Genomic DNA, 19,664 nt, shown 5'->3' on the forward strand with positions numbered 1-19,664 from the left:
CTCTCCCCCAAGCCTATGACCTCTGACAATGTCCCACTTTCCGGCAAGCACGACTGCACGGTTCTTACATATTCTTGCTTGCTAGATTATCAGTCTGTTACTAGCCACTCAACTTTTTTTTTTTGAGCTCATTCCTTCGCCAAGCCATTTGTCGAACAATTTGGAATTATTTAGACACCCAGAATGGACCCTGCTAGCATAGTGTAAAGTAGTGAGTATTTTAACACCCAAGAAAGCAGTGTTTCTTACCAGACTTCCCTGCTGGGGTGAGACAGCGTGAGGTGAAATCATCAGAAGCGTGCCCTCCTTCCTTCTCTCCTCCCACAGGTCTGAATACACTGGCAGAATTACTAAGGAGAGTTGAACGAAGGCAGGAACTTGCTTCGCGTCAGCTACTTAATTGCACTTTCTTATACAGACACTCTTTGCCCATAAGCACATGGTAGCTGGCCCCTTCTCAGTAAGGTGCAAGTCACCTCCCCTGTGCCACACGGCAAGATGTGGGCCTGGGCAGCTGGCAGATGGTGGGGCAGCACTCCAGGTCCTGCTTTGCTAACTTTCTGATTTATTAGCATACAGGGGAAGAGACAGAGAAAAAGGCTAGGAACGTCAGCAAACTTCAGCATCCAATACATGAATCCCGTCCAAGCTAGCTACTCAGCAGATGTCTTAAGCTACAGGGATTCTTCCTTCTTTTAATAACATATGACTTATCATAAACTCTATGGCCAGGATGAGCCACGTACTTGACAAAATAATAAAAATGAGGGCTCAGAAGCTATCTGGCTTCCAGTTTTCTGTTACATAGTGCTGCTTGCTCTGCATCAGCCTGGCCATTGCCAACACTGCTGAACTCATGCCGTTCTTAACTACCTGGAGGGTGTTCTTACATCCTAGACTTAATTAGTCCATTAATTAATGGGTATTTTAGCAGACATAAGCAGCCATAAAACAGAAGATTGCTTTTTTGAGGCCTTAGCATAACTGCAGTGCCAGCAGAGCATAACAGGAACCATTCATTATAATATATTTATTTAAATACTAAAACTAAATAGCCTATATGCACTTCACGTAAAACTGTTCATGTATAACTTGTACCAATAATACAGATACAAACAATCAGAGCGGGAGAAAACGTTCTCCTCTTTCCTCCCCTCTTCCTGCAGTAACCTAGTTCACATTTCCAACAGCATGGAAGACGACTGCTACATGGCAATACTGTCCAGGTTACTGGTTTAAATTAGCTGAAGTAAATATCTTCATCTAGAAGACTCAGAGGGCATCCTGGTAAGAGAAGGACAAGGGAAAGCACCTGCAAGAGAGCTTTCAGAGTGCTAGTCCAGGATCCTTTTTAAGAGGCTGAGATATTTATAGCCTCCAGGCTCCACTTGAACTCCTGTGGGGGTGCAGCCTCAGTAGATTAAGCACCGATAACTTAGGCTGAGTGCACTAGGGATTGCAGGAGAAAGCCAGCAGCAGAGCATGCCACAAAGAAGCATGGAGAAGGTGAAGAGAAGTATCATGCTTCACCTTGGGGAAAATTTCACAAGACAGTGGGTTGAGGGCCAGACGGAGGGTTGGCATGAGAGAACTGGATTTTTAAACATAGGGAAACAGAATCAGCTGAAAAATTTCACAGCAGTGATACAGTAACAATACCCTCACTGTCCCCCAGTGCTCACCCTCACAGTTCAGTTCCAGGCTGTGATCACAATCAGTGATGCTTCTCCCCTGTGCAGAACTATAAATTGCCAAAACTGTCCTACCACATGCAGATTTTCAGACAAGGGAGGGAACGTAGAGCTCTAGTGTCAGGATCCAGCCTTGACTTTGTCTAATGGGTCTCAAGCAGGAATATATCAGAAGATACAGAAAAGGCACACATGGTCTTCAGTCACTTGGCAGGTGCAGAAACGCTGTTTTCTTTCCATAACGTGAGAATGTGATTAAAATGCTACAGACAAAAGCAATTAGTTAGGGCATGCTTGCTTTTGCTCAGTTCCTTCTTTCAGCTTTCCTCACAATGATCTTTATTTAAATATGTTTTTGTTTTCTAAGATGTCACAGTAATTCCAAAGATATATCTTGTTCGCACATGGCTGAGGAAACAGGACCGTGCAATTTCTTCCTGCCTCCCCTTTCCTCCCACACCAGACTTCCCCCTTTTACCCTGAAGAGCCTGAAAGGAGAAGAGTATCACAAGGAAAGTCATCTAAAATTGGTAAGCTCACAATCACACTTGTGATTAAGTTGTCACAGCTCTTCCTCTGTAATGCAAAGACGCAAGTGCAAGAAAAGTCCTCTGGGGATATGAGAGTGGTGGGGGCCTTCAATTAGTTATAAGAACAGAAGAGCAAAAAGCTGATATTCTCCCACAAGCAAATGTTTGGAAAGGACGCTCAATTCCACAGCCAAATTTCTTTTTTACTAGCTGGGTAAACAGGGCAGTGACACTGTTTCTATACTTGAGACATAAAAAACTTTGCCCAATCTAGAGCTGGCACGTGACGGTTCCTTACGGTGCCACCACCACAGACGCCACTGCTGTGTCTTTTACCTTTTGGGTGCTTTTCCTCTGAACTCCCTCTTAATATCCACTACGTGCAACAGACATGAGCTGTTCACAAAGAGAAAACCTAGAAGTCTCAAACAATTGAGAGCAGATACAGGCTTTGTGTTTTATAGTAGATTTAATTTAACCAAAATTCAAAACATATTTTTCTGATTAATTTTAAAGCATTTTGACAATTATTTGCACTGGTCAGGTTAAAATGGTTAAAAAGCATAATCACCAGGAAGCACACTTCAAAAAAGTGACATTTCACAATAACACCATCTTTCCATTAAAACAAGGGTTGTGGTTCTAACATGTTTTCAAATACAGACTTAACTCCAAATGTTAATTAACAAGAGAACTGCATAGCAGCATCCGTTCCCCAGAAGTCTGTCTAGATTGGAAATCTCCCAAGGTGAGTTCTGGTCTGTTGCCACCCTGAATTTTTTTGCACTTTCAAAAACTTATTAACAAAGGACTAATGGAATTAAACCCAGTGGAGAACAGAACAGAAAAATAATATCATAATGAGAAAGCTTTTCCAGGGAAGGATGATTGGGATAGATTACCAGCAAGCCTACAATTCTAGTTAAGGTAATTCTGTCTGTATTCGCCTTTCTCACTGAACTGACTGCTGTAAAGGCCAAACCTCCCACTAACATCAGCTCAGATTGTACTGTACCCTACATACAGCCTACCTCCCCCTCTCTTTTAAAAACACTGAAATACAAATCAAGTTACACTATTAGTATATGCCCAAGAGAATACTAGAGTACGCCCAAGATGAATTTTGCCCATTAACTTTTACCCATCTTATAAAAAAGAGCCAATAAACAGAACTATTCCAAAACTAATCATCCTCTCTTAATACGGAGAATAAGAAAAAGATTCCTGTGAGAACATAACCCACCCCCCAGATCCAAGACAAGAATCAATAGCTACAAACCGCATGTTAAACAATGCCATTTACATTCAGCTGTATGCCTGCACAACCAAGACACAGGCACCATGCCCCGATACTACTTTTTCTGGCCTAGCTTCTAACATAAGCACTGACAGCCTTGATACAGATTTTCCCAGCTTCCATTGCACTGGATGATCTTGATCAGTTATCTAATTTAATTTTATTGATTTCTTCTTCTTGGCTTGTTGTTTTGATATGGTACCTAGAGCAGATTCCAAATTGCTCACTGATGGCTGAGGCAGGAGTAGTTTTCCAGACTGGGTTGGATACTTGGTTTTCATAAGGACTTTAAAGAGTGGCTGAGACAGCATATGCTTTAGTTGTTTTTTCATTCCCTTCAGCATTTTTTGTTTCTGGCTTTCTTCTTGCTCTGTAGCTTTTCCTCCTTGGGACATAAACCAAAGATACAGAACGTTACCACAAAATAAGAACTTGCACTGGCCTGTTTCACCAGGCTTTCATAGTTTTATAGTTTCATAGCTAATCTTATCTCTCTCTCTCACAAGATCATCCAGATCCAATACAGTTTTTCAGTCATCTATGACACTTCCCAGTCACTCAGGGTTTCCACAGTAAACAAGGTCAAGAGGAATCCTGACTATGGAATAACTATGCCCTAGCTATCGTTGTTCAGTTGATTTTTGAAGAGAACAGACTCAAGCAAAAAAGGAAAGGGGATCCCAGCAGTTAAAGTTTTAGCTTAGGGCTTCTAGCTTGGGCAGAAGTCTCTTCTGTGCAAGTCATTACCTTGCACATGCCTCATTTCAGCATCTGTAGAACTGGAAGAGTAGCCCTTTCCTCTTTTATCAAAGATATATGAGAAACCACAAGGTGTTCGTGTTTATTATCAGAGGAGGAGGATGGACGTGAAAGAGACCTTAGCTAATATGATCAGAGGCCTGAACTGGAGAAAACAGATGGAATCAAGACTTGCTATCCTGTACATTGAAGGGACATTATTAAATCCTTTGCAAAGCTATAAGACACATTTCGTTTATGGGGATAGGACTTGAGACTTTAATTTGTCTAGGGCAAGCTATAGAAGCATCAGAGACTGAATAAATCTTGAAGTGTGAAGCTGGCAAAGATTCTAGGTGCCAATTACAAAGTGCTTAAGTCAAGAGCCATGACATACTTGGACTAGAGGCACAGTTTTGAAACCCACTCAAAACATAGAATCTTCAGAGTACATCAAAACAGACGGCAGAGTACTAGCTATCTGAGAGCACTCCTGAACAGTTTGAATAGAGTTGACTAGTGCTTGCTTGCATAGGGGTCTGGAAAAAGCTAACCCAGCCATGAGCGGAGGAGCAGGGGAAGCAAGCTTCAAAGGTATCTGCATATTTGACAGCTAAAAGGATAGTGGCAGCTTAAGCTGAAGTGACCTGGGCAGCAGCCCACTCACCATGCCTTCAAAGGAGTGGAAGGAAATCACCTCTTTGATTCCTAGTATTAGGACACTGTGGCATTTTACAGTCCATCTAAGAAGCGGTGCATACCTTCATGGCATTCAACTAACAGGCACCTATAGCTGCATAGCAGCGACGTTCCTATACGCTCCTGCAGGCTACTGCATATCTTAAAATTAAATGTTCTACAGGCTATAAGAAGTTACTATACTTTAATACAGCACCTGAATCCTCAGCTATTTGATCATAAGTATTGGGCATTTAGCCCACAAAACTCAACCCACATAAGGCTCTCAGGATTTTTGTTGTGTGCTAGTGTTTCCTAGGTGTTCCCACACAAAGCTGCCAGGCTCCTGTCCTGCTGCCTGACTAGAGGACGGCAAAAGAGGAGAAAGAGTTTTTTCTTTGACACAGAAGGGACATGACACAGCAAGCTGTTAATTTACCCTCAACTGGTTGCCAGAAGTTAAGTAGTTCTTATCCTACGCCACGTGGACTTGTCTGTGACTTGCCAGAATTGCTACACTTCACTCCCTCGGGGCTGGACTATCTGCTACACAATCATCCAGAGAACAACAAGCAACGCCACGTAACACTAAGTAACAACACGCCTCTCTTTCTCCTTCTGCCTTGCAGGTTTTAGGCTTCTTCTGGTATGCTGAAGCTCCTTCTGGATACCAGTACTGCAGGACCAGCTAAGCACACCCCTAAAGAAACATTTCTACTTGCCCATAAAGACGTCATCATCAAGATCAATTTCAAGAGCATCAGCAGCTTGCTGGAGCCAAGAGTTATGCTGCTTTGCCCGACTGTTGAAAAATTCGGCCTTCTCAATCTGCCGTGCCAAATTCATCCGTTCCTGCAACAAAAGCATGTTTTAGCAATCCTCGGCAGATTCAAGTGTGCGGCTCCTCTGCAGGATCAGAGTTTGAGAGAGTGCATTACATTGCAGCTGAGGTGCCAGCCTTGCAGAGCCACTCCTGATTGCCCCCCACCACTGCCCCAGCGGATCCCCACATAATGCAGATGTCATTGTTTGACAAAGTGTTTTCCTGCTTCAGATCCATGCTAGAATTTGACTTTTACTTTTAAGTTAACTCAATGACTAAACATGCCTGAATGCTAACTCTTCATCTTTAAAGAAATCAACACTTTGGAGACATCAGGTACAAATCACAATTCAGATACCGCTCGTTTCCAAGCTACATAGACCTAGCCGTACTGTGGAATTAACTTACCAGTTTCTGCAATGGGGGACAGCCACTAGCTTCATGATGCTCTGAAGGATTAAGTTCCTGCAGACCATATGGAAGGAGCTACTCATGTTGTCAGAAACGCACCTGACCACGTTTAGGGACAAGTCAAAATGCCCTGTCTGTCTTCCCAGACGCTTGCAGGTTGAATGGAGATGTCCAGCAAGTCAAATCTGACCTGCAGCCTTCTAGCTGGGCCAAATCACTAACTTGTTACGGAAAGAAAATCTGCACTGACAGTAAATAATAAACAACTCAGCAGTAAGTTCTGCTGTTTGGAACTTGCCAAAAACTGCACAAAACAAACGGTATGCAAGACACCTTGACCACCCCTACTGAATAGTCAGGGGCTACCTAGTAGCACAAAGACCAGTCAAGGTAATTAGAACAGCAGAAACAGGAGAAATTAAACTTGGAGTTGCCTAATAACATGCTGCCAGTAACTTCTCCTCAGATCACTACGAGAGCTTTTAAACAGCTTTTTCATCTTTGCAAAACTTGCATCCTCTTTTGGGCTCTCCTCTATTATGTCTCACCAATTCTATTCCGCTCAAGTTTGAAGTTCTTCAGCATATTTTTTGAACTTGAACACAGGCATGCAGAATCAAAGAAGGAGCGTGCCAACAGAACAGACACTATGAATCAGCAGCACTGGTAGTCTCAACTACATTGGCTTTTGGTTAAGCCCAGGTTGAAGCGTAAATGAGACCTGACCCACGTGGGGCACCTAGGAGGCTGGAGTCCTGTAATTACAATTGCAAACACATCTGACTGGGGGAAAGGACCACTATTACGAATAAGAGAGAAGATACTGAGACAGCGGCAGGGAAATTTAAGCATGGAAACAACGTTTATCCACCCACAAATTGACAGTGTGTGATAAGAGTCAAGAACTACTCATCAAGAAACACAGAAGGGACCTCTGAAGAAATAATCTGAAAAAAAACCAGGAAATTTCTTTTAGTAGCCAGACACGTTTGGGAGGAGGGGTGATCGGGGCGGGGGACGAGGTTGGAGGGGAATGGAAGTCAGATGTCTTTGACACTACTGAGAAGAAAAATGACTCTGTGGAAATGCTTGTTTACCTTCCTGTCTTAGAAGGCTGCATCTCCTGAAAGATCCATATACCATCCACTTCCAAGCTATGTAATCCTACAGTTCAGCTACATCTTTAACTTATCAGTTTCTGCACTGGAGGAAAGCCACTAGCTTCAAGACGTTCTGAAGAATTAAGTTCCAGCAGACCATAGGCCCATCTGCAGTAAGCCTGGGCTTCGAAACTTGCTGCCATTATTCCCAAGGTGATGATACCACTGTTGTTACTGTGCTGGATCCTGTGCTTAATCCAGGCCAACTGAATTTAAGCATGAACCAGGATACCACAAGGGAGACTGTTGCATTCTTTGGCTGCTTGCATTTTGTCCTGTTCTGAATGGTTGTGCAATATTTTTTAGATATTCCATCCCCAGCCAGATTCCCTTCTAATGCTACACCTAAATATGCCCGTTTGTACAAGGCTGATGTCACCAAAACTATTAAGATAGCGCTGTTGAGATGTGAAATGCGCTCTTATGCGAGAAGCAAGAAAGCTGCGGTGACTAGACGTTTTCTAAGATGTACTGTTTTGGGAACCCTAACCATTGTCTATTATGCTATCTTGTGAGACGCTGAATGACTAGGAAAATTCTTCCTAATGCAGTCAATATCCCAGAAAAAGGGAACGCCTGGTTCTGACAAGGCAGCTGTGGCCTGACTGGTACCAAAACTTTAATAACTTCTGACAGTCACTGTACAAAACAGATATTCACTTCTTGGTAATGTATTTGGGGATCTAGCCACATGATGCTCTATGTTACAACACTCAGGAAAAATGTAAATGATGCTTATGTTCGAACCCCTTTATTGAGAAGAAATCACAAATATCACAAGAAAAGTATAGTGTGATTAATTTAAATTTCAAATTCAGGTCCTGAAGAGTAAGTTTCACCTGAAACCTGGGAAGAACGTGATGGGAAATGCACTAATTTGAATAAATCAATAACTACTCAGATTGCAAAGAGACCGTTTTTTCTTTACCTTTACAGAAGTCATGTACTTGGTTTCAACTGGGAAAAACGGCAGCTCTTCACTCTTCCCCAGAGTTTTATAGATTTTCCTAAAATTGATCAAGTCATCAGGACCGACCAATAATAAGCTAAGGCCTTCGTGGGCAGCTCGGGCTGTTCTGCCGCTTCTGTGTACATACAACTCAGACGTACGAGGAACCTGTAAATAAGAAGAACTGTATCTATCGGGCCATTTCTCATATAATCACACATTTATAATGCGTTACCTGCCATTGGCAATGTAGCAGTAAGATCCTTAGATACAAAGCTCTACAGGAGAGTTAAATAAAAGATGATTAAATCTCTATATGAGATTTATATAGGACTGAGAATCACAGCTTTATAGTGTACAGGGCTTGGATCAGCAAGAGCATGCTTCAAAACCAAAATGGTAAAAGCAAAAGCATCAGAAGTATCTAACCTGGTAATGGATGACGTGCTGCACGTTGGGAATATCAAGACCACGAGCCGCAACATCTGTTGTCAGGAGGACACAGCTGAGAAAGGGATAACATTTAATAAACATGAAATAGAACAGTAAACCATCTGCCAAAGAACCTAAGATAGAGTGACCTAGAATTCTACCAGAACAATTTAAGGAACAGACTTGTACTACATGACCTGCTAGAAGCATGCTATTTGCTTGCCACTACAGAAAACAATATCCAGGGTTACATCAGAGGCAGTCTTGAAACAGCAACTCTTAAAGTAAAAGAAATAATACAAATGATAATTTTTGCAGGTCTATTCTGCTTGCAATAATGAAATTCACTACCTTGCAAGTTCCTGTTTTCCTATGCTTTTGTTCTCTCCCAGTCACAGGAACTAGTGTAAAGCGCTATTAGATGACCTAATCCGACCTCTCGGCATGGAGGTATGCTCCCCTTCAAGTGCATTTTTCAGTGCTTTGCCCAGGCCAGGTTTAATCTCTCATTAATTTGACATGACCGTACAACTGAGGCAGTTAATCTTTTGGCAGGACAGAAAGGCTATTATATGTTTTATCAATCAAGAAAAGTGCAGTAGCATTTACATTATAGATTTAATTAACAATTTTGGGGGCTGAAACGTCTTCGACCAAGTTGCACTTAAAGTTCTATTAGTTAAAAGCTAGAAGTATAATGGGGGATTCTGTTCTGACAATTAGGGCTTCCCTCATCCCCTACAAATGAATGAGTTCTCAAAATTCTTTCATATGAACAGTCTATTGCAGAGACAAGCATCTCCCTAGGGTATGGAACAATTTGTTTAAAAAAAAAAAATCTGCTAGCAACTAAAAAGAGTTACTTATACGAAGCAGGCATTTCTTAAGATTTTATGGCATCTGACTGCATACCCTGTGGCTACAAGGTTCAAAGCAGAAATAAATGGAAAAAAAAGTCCAGGACCTGCATTCAGCAGGAGGCTGTGATAGGACAGTCTCAAATTTCTTTGTGCTTTGAGAAATCCGTATCTATGAAAACGCCCTGCCTGGCCTAGGCCAAGGCTATCAGTACTACCTCTTGCCAAGAGATACTGCACATCTGTCACAGCAATTTAATCTCTATTTTTCCCTGCCTGAATCTGTAAAGGTACAAACAAATTCTATTGCAATGGGACAGCATGTGGTACCTGGGCAGCAGTACCATGCTCTAAGGCTTCTGGGAGACCACCAATTTGCACCCGAAAGGCCATTCCAACACCAGCAAGAAACAACCGTTCTTCAAATGACCAGAGAGAACCCTGCCTGGCCAACCTGTCCACTGCTGCTGAAATGCACAATTGCCCCTTCTCTTGCATTGCTCTAGGATACCTTGACCCTCAGGAAGTTAATTCCTCTAACTGAAACTGCAAAAACCTAACGCAGCAAAAAGTGATTACTCTTCTGTTGGTTCAGTCAGATGAATCAACCTATAGAAGAATCAAATGAGCTGCAGGGCCAGGGCACAAGAGAAGTGCAAGAGCACTTGTAAAAGCATACGGCTGACACCTGAGCAGGACAGACTGCCTTCAGCAGTAATGAGCTATCATAGGATATCATAGGGTAATTCCGGTTGGAAAGGACCTCAAGAGGTCTCTCGTCCTTCCTGCTGCCCGAAGCAGGGTCAGCTATGAGATTGCACCAGGTTACTCAAGGCTTTATCCAGGTGAGTCTTGAAAACCTCCAAGGACTGGCAGCCTGTTTCAGTGCTCGACTGTCCTCACAGGACAAAGTTCCTTCTTCTATCCATTCTGAATCTGTCTTGTTTTAACTTACGCCTACTGTTTCTCATCCTCCTACCACGCAACACTAAAAAACCTGCCTTCATCTTCTTGATAACCTTCTCTTAAGGTAACTGGAGGGCTGCTATTAGGTCCCCCTAAAGCCTTCCCTTTTCCAGGCTATACAAGTCCAGTCGTCTCAGCCTCTTCTCACAGAGCAAGTGCTCCTCAACCATCCTGGTGGTGCTCCACTGAACTCACGCTAGTTTATTGCCTCAACAATCCTGTGGAGCTTCATCCTCGGTGACCTGGGCTCACGAACGATGGACAGATATCCCCGACTAACTCCCCAAACCCGCCCTTCCTCTAACTCAGCTATCCCCCCGCCCAGATTCTTTGATGTTTTCTTTTGTACTACGAATGAGAAAGCCAACTTACCTGTCTCGCTCAGCAAACCTTTCCAGGTTTTTTAGCCTTTGCTTCTGGTGCATGTTAGCATGCAAAGGAAGAGGATCACAATTTAAGATGGCGAGGAGAGAACTGAGGCGTTTTATACAGTCTATGCTGTTTGCAAAGACCATGGTTCTTCCTGGATACTGGAGGAGGAAGTAATAGAGATAATAGTCTTTCTCGTTAGTATCACAGTGGATTCTGGTTTCTGTTAGAGTCTCAACAGTGGCCTCTCTCCTTGTTAAGTCTATCACTTTGGGTTTGCCCTTTATTCCTACTTTTTCCATTAACATTTCTAGTTTGGTCTTCTTGTCGATCTTCTTCGCGTTCTTCTTCTGTAAAATTCTCGTGGGAGCCTGATGGACCAAAGTCAGCGTGGCAGAAAAAACAAAAGTCTGACGTTGAGGGTTATACTGTGAATCATTTAACATTTCCAGCAATTGAGAGAGCTCTAAGAAATGACCTCTTTCAACCATTCTGTCTGCTTCATCAATCACCAGGCACCTATCACATAGAAGACATACAGTATGAGTGATGTAGATAAAGACAAATCTAATACTCTTCAAAAGAACGTTCCCTGCTAAACACACAAGGGAAATTCTGCATGTTAAACCCAAAGTAACACCAGGTATGTCTGGGTAATTACAGTAGCCTTTCACACTGCTGTTTGAAAAATCAGGTTGCTAAAGCAACAACGGGGTTTTTGTTAGTGGCTTTAATTGACACTTCTATCTCGCAACAAAACCACTGTGAATTTAAGTATTCTAGCAAAGAAATAAGTGATCTTACGTAGTCAAAATTGTTTTATGAGTAAATAAACATAATCAGCGCTAAGTGATACCTCACAACTCGTTCCAAGAAGTTAGTCTAAAAGGCACCTTTACCTGAGCTGCCGGAGATTTGAGAGATGGGGGTGTCTCTCTTTAATTAGCTCCCACAGACGGCCTGGGGTTGCAATGACAATTTCCGGCTTTCGATTCAGTATACGTTCTTGCTTCTGTGCAGCCATGCCTCCCACTAGAATGGCAGTTTTAATGCCTAGAAGACATAAGTAATGGTCTTTGTCTCACTAATTTATCACTGAAAATTTTTACCTAAATCCACTCATGGAAGCCATTTTAAGTTTGTATTGCAACTACCATTAAACTCTTTGGCTAGGAAACTTTTGGGTTTTGCCTAACACTTGAACACACAGCATGCCTGCAGCTTCACAGGAAAATTCTGGTAATAGGAAGACGTCAAAAACAAAATAGTCTTTCTTTCAGTGCACCTGTCTTCCAAAAGCAGGAAGAATCATGTATGTGTTCCACAGCTGTTTGCTTTGTTTACCAGTGCTTCAGAATCTGTGTGTCCTAATTAGAAGGTAATTCATTTTATTTCCATCATGTTTTGTCAAACAAATTTGGATGAACAAGCACATCCCTGTCGCAAATAACCCAGCAATTCCCTGTAAGAATAAGACTTAGAAACTCCCGTCTTACTGATACCCGTTCACTTGCTATGGAATAACCTTTAACGAGAACATCACTGCCTAATTAAAGGTTCTCTGGACTGCAGAGTAGCACAGAGACCTTAAGTTAGCCTTAAGCAATTTGCTCAGGTCCTAGGATGTCATCTAGTGCTGGAAGCACAGATACCGCCACGGCTTCTTTCAGCCTTCTTCTTCAAAGGATACACTGGCCCTTGAGGAAATTCAGCCTATGTGCATGATTCCTCCAGCAGCAGAGCTAGTTCAGACCGTTCTTCCCCAGTGTTTGCTCTGTAACCCCACGATTTCAGGTGGGGATTTGTTCAAAGCTGGTTTGAGACAAACAAAGCCCACACCAAAAGGTATTCTCTCCCCTGTTACAGCAACTAGACCTCACTTGGGTAGCACGTTTTTACATACAAACAGCATGCCTCATATCAGAATTATACTGCCATCAATTGATTATTTTAGGCTAGGAGTTAACTCCTATAGGCTAGGAGTTAAAATTAGCCATGTAATCAGCTACAGATTGATGAGCACAGCAGGAAGCATGGGATGGCAAAGGAAAATGCGTTTCAGCTGTTCACAGCACTGCAAAAGTCTCTTCAAGAAACACACAGTCAATACCACTGGAGAAGGGGAAAGTTATTTCCCAGTTTTCCCCATCTCAAATGGGAGTTTCACATCCTCATCTATTCTAACAGCTGCACTGACCTCTGCTTTGGAAAAGAACACAGCGGGACAGAATGCTTTCCTCAGAGCTGTTACCTTCTATGAAAGTCACGCTACAGCATTTCCACTGAGTGAGTCAGACAAGCCAGCAATGCCTTCTTATCCTTAAAATTTAGGGTATCATTTCTTATCTTGATATACGCAACCTGCATCATCCAAAACCGGGACAAAGTTACCTCTGGCTGGGTATCTAGTACTGATTCTGTGTTTCTAAAACAACAGTCAATAGCTATGTGTTGGAAGAAACATTTTAAAACAACTATCTCATATAACTGTACGCTTCCATTTGTATCTCATCCAAGAATTTTAAAGCACTTCTCAAATGTTAGTGACTAAGGATTAGAACTGCCTCAAAAAACATCCTAATTTTATGCAGAAGAAACTGTGGCACACGTCCTGGCTCAACACCAGAGCCCAGAACCAAACCCAGCACAACCTGGGACACTGCCCTTGGGATCTACGTACCTGTAAACCTTGCAACTGCATCAATGTGGTGTTTTACTTGTACAGCTAATTCTCTCGTGGGAGTAAGGACTAGTCCTAAAAGAGGTCTCTTTCTATGGGAGCCCAGAGTATGCGTCTTGTCCATAGAATCAAGCCCAGTATTTTTCACCACCGCCACACATCCTGTTGTGAGAGTTGCGTCCTCTTCATCTCCGCTGTCTTCAGTCTGTTGATGGGTTAGTTGTTCTGTTTCATCCTCATTTTCCCATCTTGTTTCATCGTCACGGGACTCTTCAGCATCACTGTCATTTCTGCTCATCAAGCTGTTTGATTTTTGCCATTCCAGCACAGAGTGAATCATAGGAATTGCAAATGCAAGCGTTTTTCCGCTTCCTAAGAAACAAAAGAACAAGAAATACAGACGGACGGGACATTAAAATTATCTGAAGAGAAAAGCAGCAGCTAATCACATCCTGGTTTTAGAACATACGCTGCTAACACACACAAACTCTTGATCTTTACAAAACCAGACAGTAAGCAACAGCATCTCGTCTGCTATTCCCTTGATATATCTCCTTGAGGTCACCAATAGCATATATCCTATGGAACAGGTATTTTTCCAATCCCCAGCAGGTCAGGCAGATGAATCTGTTCTGAAAGTAGTTTTAAAAAGCTGTAGTTGCAGCCAAGATCTTTTTAAAGAACTCTGGGCCCGTAAGGAGAATACCATGCCCTAAATGACAGTTCTGATCAATGTTCTCCAAATAAAGGAATAGCAAATGAGGCCAAGGACAAACTGAAAAGTACTTGAAGGATTCACTTCCATTTTCAGTTTATAGTATTGTGTTTACCCCTTTCTGAGAAGCTATATTTTGACATACTTTACCCTCTAATTCCCTGATCTATCACCAGCTCACTTTTTTATAATGAAAAAGGATAAATTTGATTTAAAATAGAACATCCACTTTGGAAGCAGGGGGAAGGGAGTATCAAAGAAAATAAATGCTTCCCTAACTGTAATTTCAGGGGTTCACTGTAAATTCCTTTGAGTTAGAGGTACCTAACTGTGAGTCATGTCCCTGGCACATATTCCCTTCTAAACTATCTGCCACTAACAAAAATATTACGCGAATCCTGTCAGCACATCAACCCCAGGTAAGTTTCTCATAAATATATCAGCTCACTGGTGATAAAGGAACCATCCAGTGGCTACAGAGTGCAAGATATTCATACATCATTCCTATAATAAGTCGCTACTGGGAAGCAATCCTCTGGAGGTCTTACCTCAACTCCTTGAGCAGCATTTGCCCACCGTGGTTTGCCAAATTCAGCAGCACAGAAGTTTGCCTTTCCAGAGGAGAATCTTACTATTGGTTAATAAACAACTAAGTGCAGTACCACCACCCTGACCAACACTGCTGCAGAGTCTCCTCGTGTCCCCTTCCCCATCTTCCTGCATGCCTGGGAGATCTCTTCTGACTTGTACGCTTGAAACAGAAGAGTTTATAATCTGCATTTGCAGAGCACTTATCTAACAAGATTCTGGTCCATTAAGGGAATTCATAGTAATGCTGCCTTACCAGAAGGTCTGTCTGACGAAGAACACTGCTGGTCTTGAACAAGTAATGCAATCCAGCTAGCGCAAACAGTGCTCCACACAGCTAGATTACGCCAGTGATAACTATTCTGCAGGCGTTAGATTCACCCGCAAGACAAACAAATAATCACCTTATCGGACGTGTTATCTTCAAAACACACAGGTCATACACCAGACCAATCAAACTAGGAGAAAACTATATCGTGGTACCTATGGATCCTACAGCTCAAGCTAATTTAACCTCTTTTAAACTGGTTTAGAATTTTACCCAGAGATACAGCGTGGATCTTTAGCCCAAAACTTCACTAGTTGTTCAGAGTAACAACATGATACTGAACAGATCTGGTTAGATGCACTACAAAAACAACAAGCTGTGGAACCCACAGCGATCCACCATCACCTCAAGATTTTGTCATCTTCCCCCGTGGTGCCTGCTAACCAAAGAAGGAACAAGAGTAGTTCTCTCATCAGTCACCTTCCTTCTCAGGCCCAACGCTACGGAAGGCTGTAGGATCTGGAAAAGAGAACTGGAGAGTTTCAGCTTAATAGCCTCTCCCAAACGCAACAGCTTCTAATGGACAATTGTCCGTATCTGCTCTCAGGTTTCTGCAGGACCACTGATGATGTGTTGGGCTCTCTGGAGGGAACTGTGCTTTCTCTCACAAAAGAAGAACGAGCAAAACAGTCCTAGTAACTCAGGATCCTGCAAAATTAGAAGAGCAACAGAGAAGGGTGGGGCAGCACAACCTGCCACTAACTGCACTTTCCATTCTGCAGATAGAGGGATTTGCTCTCCAGTGCTCCCAAAATGGCACCTTTCTGCAGTCCAAAAACACCATTTAAGTTTTCATTTTCCACAAACATTCCCTGTAGGGCTTTCTAATCTTATTAGCCTAGCTTCTAATTAAAATTAAATGCAAATGACTGCATTTCTTATTAAAATTAGTTACTATACCTTCATGCTCAAGAGCAGCAAATGGCTTTACAAGACAAGCAGTGAGATAAGGCAATCGGAACAGATTACATGAATGTCAAAAGAAGCCTTTAAATCAATGTGGTTCACAATTCTGCTGCTTATTTGTAGTTTTCATGGGATAAACACGTTACACTACTATCGAAGACAAAACTTCAAAGGTATCAGCAGCAAAAAAATTCCTCAGAGGAAAAGTAATGCTCACAGCCTGCACTTTATTGTCTAGGTAAAAAAGAAGCCACAACAAATGTCACTAAGGTTAGCAAGGCTTAAAGAGAAAAGCGTGAGCTGATCACAAACTGGAATCAAGGTATAACATTACCTTTAAAGTTAATGAAACAAGCTAACGCTCACTTCAAGCACAAGCGGTAAGAATCACTGCAATTAATAAAAACATACAAAGAACTAAGACAAGGCACCAGGTGGGCCTGTTTCGCTATGATAAAGGCACAGGCCATATTCACGATGCCCAATGCTCTGCGCCTAGTATTTCTAAGCCAGTACTGAATCTTCTTCAGAAAAACTGAGTTCTCTGCTCTGCCTAGGCATAGGAACATCCATACAAGTCAGGTTGTTGGAATATTTGTTTCATCAGTTCTACCCTTATTCATATTGTACTACCTCACAGTTCTCAAAATAGGACATAACTTGCGAAACAAAAAGAGGCTTTTGTCAAAAGCATAAAAAAACTCACTGAGAATTTAAAGCTTTACATGTTGTACTTCGCAAAGTATTAACAGTTTGTACAAGATAAAACAAAATACTCTACCTTTGCTGTGAATATACAATAAAATACAATATATGGAAATATTATATATAAGAATATACAAAATACAATATGTAGAAGCTACAAGCTCTTCTCCTACTAACAACTGACTACATTTTAAGAGAGGAAATGGGAAGCTCACCACAAATTCTACTAGTAAGGATTTGTACCTGTTTCTGCAGCACCAAGAACATCCATATTATCCCGGATTGCAGAAGGCAAGGCTAATGCTTGAATAGGAGTTGGAGCACTGAACCCCAGGTAACTCAAGGCCTGCAACACTGGTCCAGGTACAAACAGGTCTTTCCATGCAGACACATCAGCTCTGCGATCAGTTGAGGCAGATAAAACTTTTGTTGTCCAATTTTTAACTTTTTTAGAAGTAGTTACAGATGGAAGAGCTTCTTGAATTTGAGGAGCTTTCCGTTTAACTTCTTTTTTGTTTTTCTTCAGAGCCTTTTTTGTGCTTGATACACTCTCAGCCACACATCCACGGTCCTCACAGTTTGCCCCTTTCACTACTTCTTCGTGCTTGTCCTCTTTATTAGCTGGCACATCAACTTCTATTGCATTAGGATCATCGCTTGTAACTGTTCCGGTTCTCAAATCTTTGCGTTTCTTTCTCTTTTTGGGAGGGACGACAGGCTCTTCCTGCTCATTCCTTTCCTCAGGAACATCATCAACCTTTCTCTTCTTCTCTTTTAGTTTCCCCACTTTGGAGGAACTCACTAATTTATACTCTGTGAGTTCCTCCAAGCATACTATGTCTCCAAACTGCTCATCAGCAAATAGATTGGGGTCAATTTTCACACTTTTCCATTTTCCTACTACTTCAATGCCTTTCTGTTTCAATTTAAAGGAAGATCTAAATTTTTTTCCCTTTTTTGTCTTCATCTTAAAAAAAAAAAAGGGAAAAATGAAGACATTAGATTAAAACAACGAGGATTACACTGAAGATATTCAAACAAATGGAAACATAAAGCACTTTTTTTGTTTTTTAGTATTGTAAATATGAAGAGTCTTAAGCGTAACTACAGAGGAGCAAACCTACAACTTGCTGTTGCTTTGGCATTGTTGACAAACACCTATTTTCACTCTGCAGTTCGTAAAACAGTTGTAGCACGTAGCCCATACATGCTATTTGACAAATTAGCACTAACTGCTCTAAAACACATTTGAAAGGATGCCTACCTTAAAAGCAATCACTTGTTGATCTCCTTCAACAACAACAAAAAAAAAGATGCCAGCATTTGAGATCTCAGTGAAATGAAAGAAAACAACAGCCGTGGCAATGCCTTCGAGCGCAGACCTTGACAGGTGCAAACTCGATGGAGGAGAAGGGAGGCAGGATCAAGCACAATACTTCCTCAGTGACTAGAGGAAACACACCGGCTGTACTCAGTGCTATTGCTTTCAAAACCAACGCGCACACCGCCGCGCTGTCTACCTTTCAAAATAAGTTTTGCTTCTAGAGTAGCGCCAGAAACCAAACTACAGCCGCACAGGCAAACTCCCGGCGGGCGGCAGTGCGCTCCGGCCCGTTTGCCAGGGGCACGGTTTGGCCCTGCAGCGCCCGAGCGCAGGCGGGAGGCCCGCAGGCGCCGCCGCGCCCAGCCCTTGGCAGCGCCCACAGCCCTGCGCCGCGCTTGGGCGGGCGGCAAAGCGGGGCCGCTGCCCGGCACACCTGCGCGGCGGCGGTACGGGCCGCAGCCCCGCTGCCGGCAGCGGCCTGGGGCAAGGCAGGGCCGGGCCCGGCGCTGCCAGCCCGCCGGCACCGCGCAGGGCCGCGCCGTGCGGCCAGGGGCTCCCCGCCGCCGGCGAACTTACCGCGGGCGGCGGCGGCGGCCTCCGGGCGGGCAGCCCGGCCCCCGACTCCGCGCTCCGATAGCGCCGGCGCCCACCACGTGCGTCCCCCACGGGCGCAGCCATCACTGCGCGTACGTCACAGCCCGGCGCCCGCGTCGCGGAGCGCACGTCATGAGGGGAGGGGGGGCCGAGGCGGCGCGCGCATGCGGCCCAGCGGCGCGGCGGTTGGCGGCGGGTGTCTTGCGCGGAGCTGCGGAAGCGAGGGGGGCCGCGGGCCGCGTTTCCCGGGCCGGGGCGTCGGCGGTGGCAGCCTGCGCTCCCTCTCTCCTCCGGGGCTGCCTTGACCTGCCGTGAAGGCACGTGCGGCCGTGCCGCTGTCTGCAGCGCGTCGATTAGACGTCGCGCTGCAGCCCCGGCAGAGAAGGAATAGGAGCGTTTGTTTATCCTCTGGCAGCGAAAAGTTTCCTTTCGAAACACAGTCAACGTCTCCGCAGACCGTTTGTGTAGGTTTTTAAATCTAAACTCTGAAATTAGCAGCTGGGGTTGAATGTTACCGGCATTGCTCTTTCAATAAAAGCCTCGTTATTCATGCTCACCCTGGGTTGTTACTGTGTTTTCTTCCTTCGTTGTTCCCTGTGGTAAAGCCATGCAGTTTGGGACAGAGTTGCAAAGAGCTGCAGAAGCAAGCACGCCGCTGAGGTCACAGCGTGGTATTTCCTCCTGTGCGATCGAGTGCTCTTTGCAGCTTGATCTTGGTGTGGGAAACGGACATCATAAATTAGATACTATGATAACAGAAGATTCATGTTTCTGCTAAAAGATTGGCAGGTGGTCTGAACAGTCTCCTTTGCTATGAGACGTGGGAGAAGAGAGAACAGGCGGTTTCTAGGTGAGGGAGACCGGTGCTGCGATTTAAGGCAGTTACAGCAGCAGCTACGATTATTTCTCTCCTGTCTGGAGGT

General features: G+C 43.5%; 1 protein-coding gene across 5 annotated transcripts; it reads right to left on the bottom strand.

Annotated features, from left to right (window-relative positions):
- Positions 1-2,671: 2,671 nt before the first annotated feature.
- Positions 2,672-19,404, bottom strand: DDX24 (DEAD-box helicase 24). 5 transcript variants are annotated; one of them, XM_068946911.1, is made up of 10 exons: positions 18,724-18,856; positions 18,088-18,270; positions 17,067-17,790; positions 13,582-13,953; positions 11,801-11,954; positions 10,905-11,420; positions 8,707-8,782; positions 8,257-8,445; positions 5,657-5,786; positions 2,672-3,903 (listed from the first exon to the last, which is right to left on the bottom strand). In XM_068946911.1, the coding sequence occupies exons 3-10, from the start codon at positions 17,788-17,790 to the stop codon at positions 3,668-3,670; spliced, it is 2,397 nt and encodes a 798-aa protein (XP_068803012.1). In that variant the 5' UTR covers positions 18,088-18,270; positions 18,724-18,856; the 3' UTR covers positions 2,672-3,667. The 5 variants fall into 5 exon arrangements, with proteins under 5 accessions (XP_068803012.1, XP_009688054.1, XP_068803011.1 ...); XM_009689759.2 differs by lacking the exons at positions 18,088-18,270; positions 18,724-18,856 and adding an exon at positions 19,299-19,404; XM_068946910.1 differs by lacking the exon at positions 18,088-18,270 and having other exon boundaries at positions 18,724-18,908.
- Between the last annotated feature and the right edge of the window lie 260 nt (positions 19,405-19,664).

This window comes from Struthio camelus, chromosome 5, assembly GCF_040807025.1.
Source record: "Struthio camelus isolate bStrCam1 chromosome 5, bStrCam1.hap1, whole genome shotgun sequence".
Classification (NCBI taxonomy): domain Eukaryota; kingdom Metazoa; phylum Chordata; class Aves; order Struthioniformes; family Struthionidae; genus Struthio; species Struthio camelus.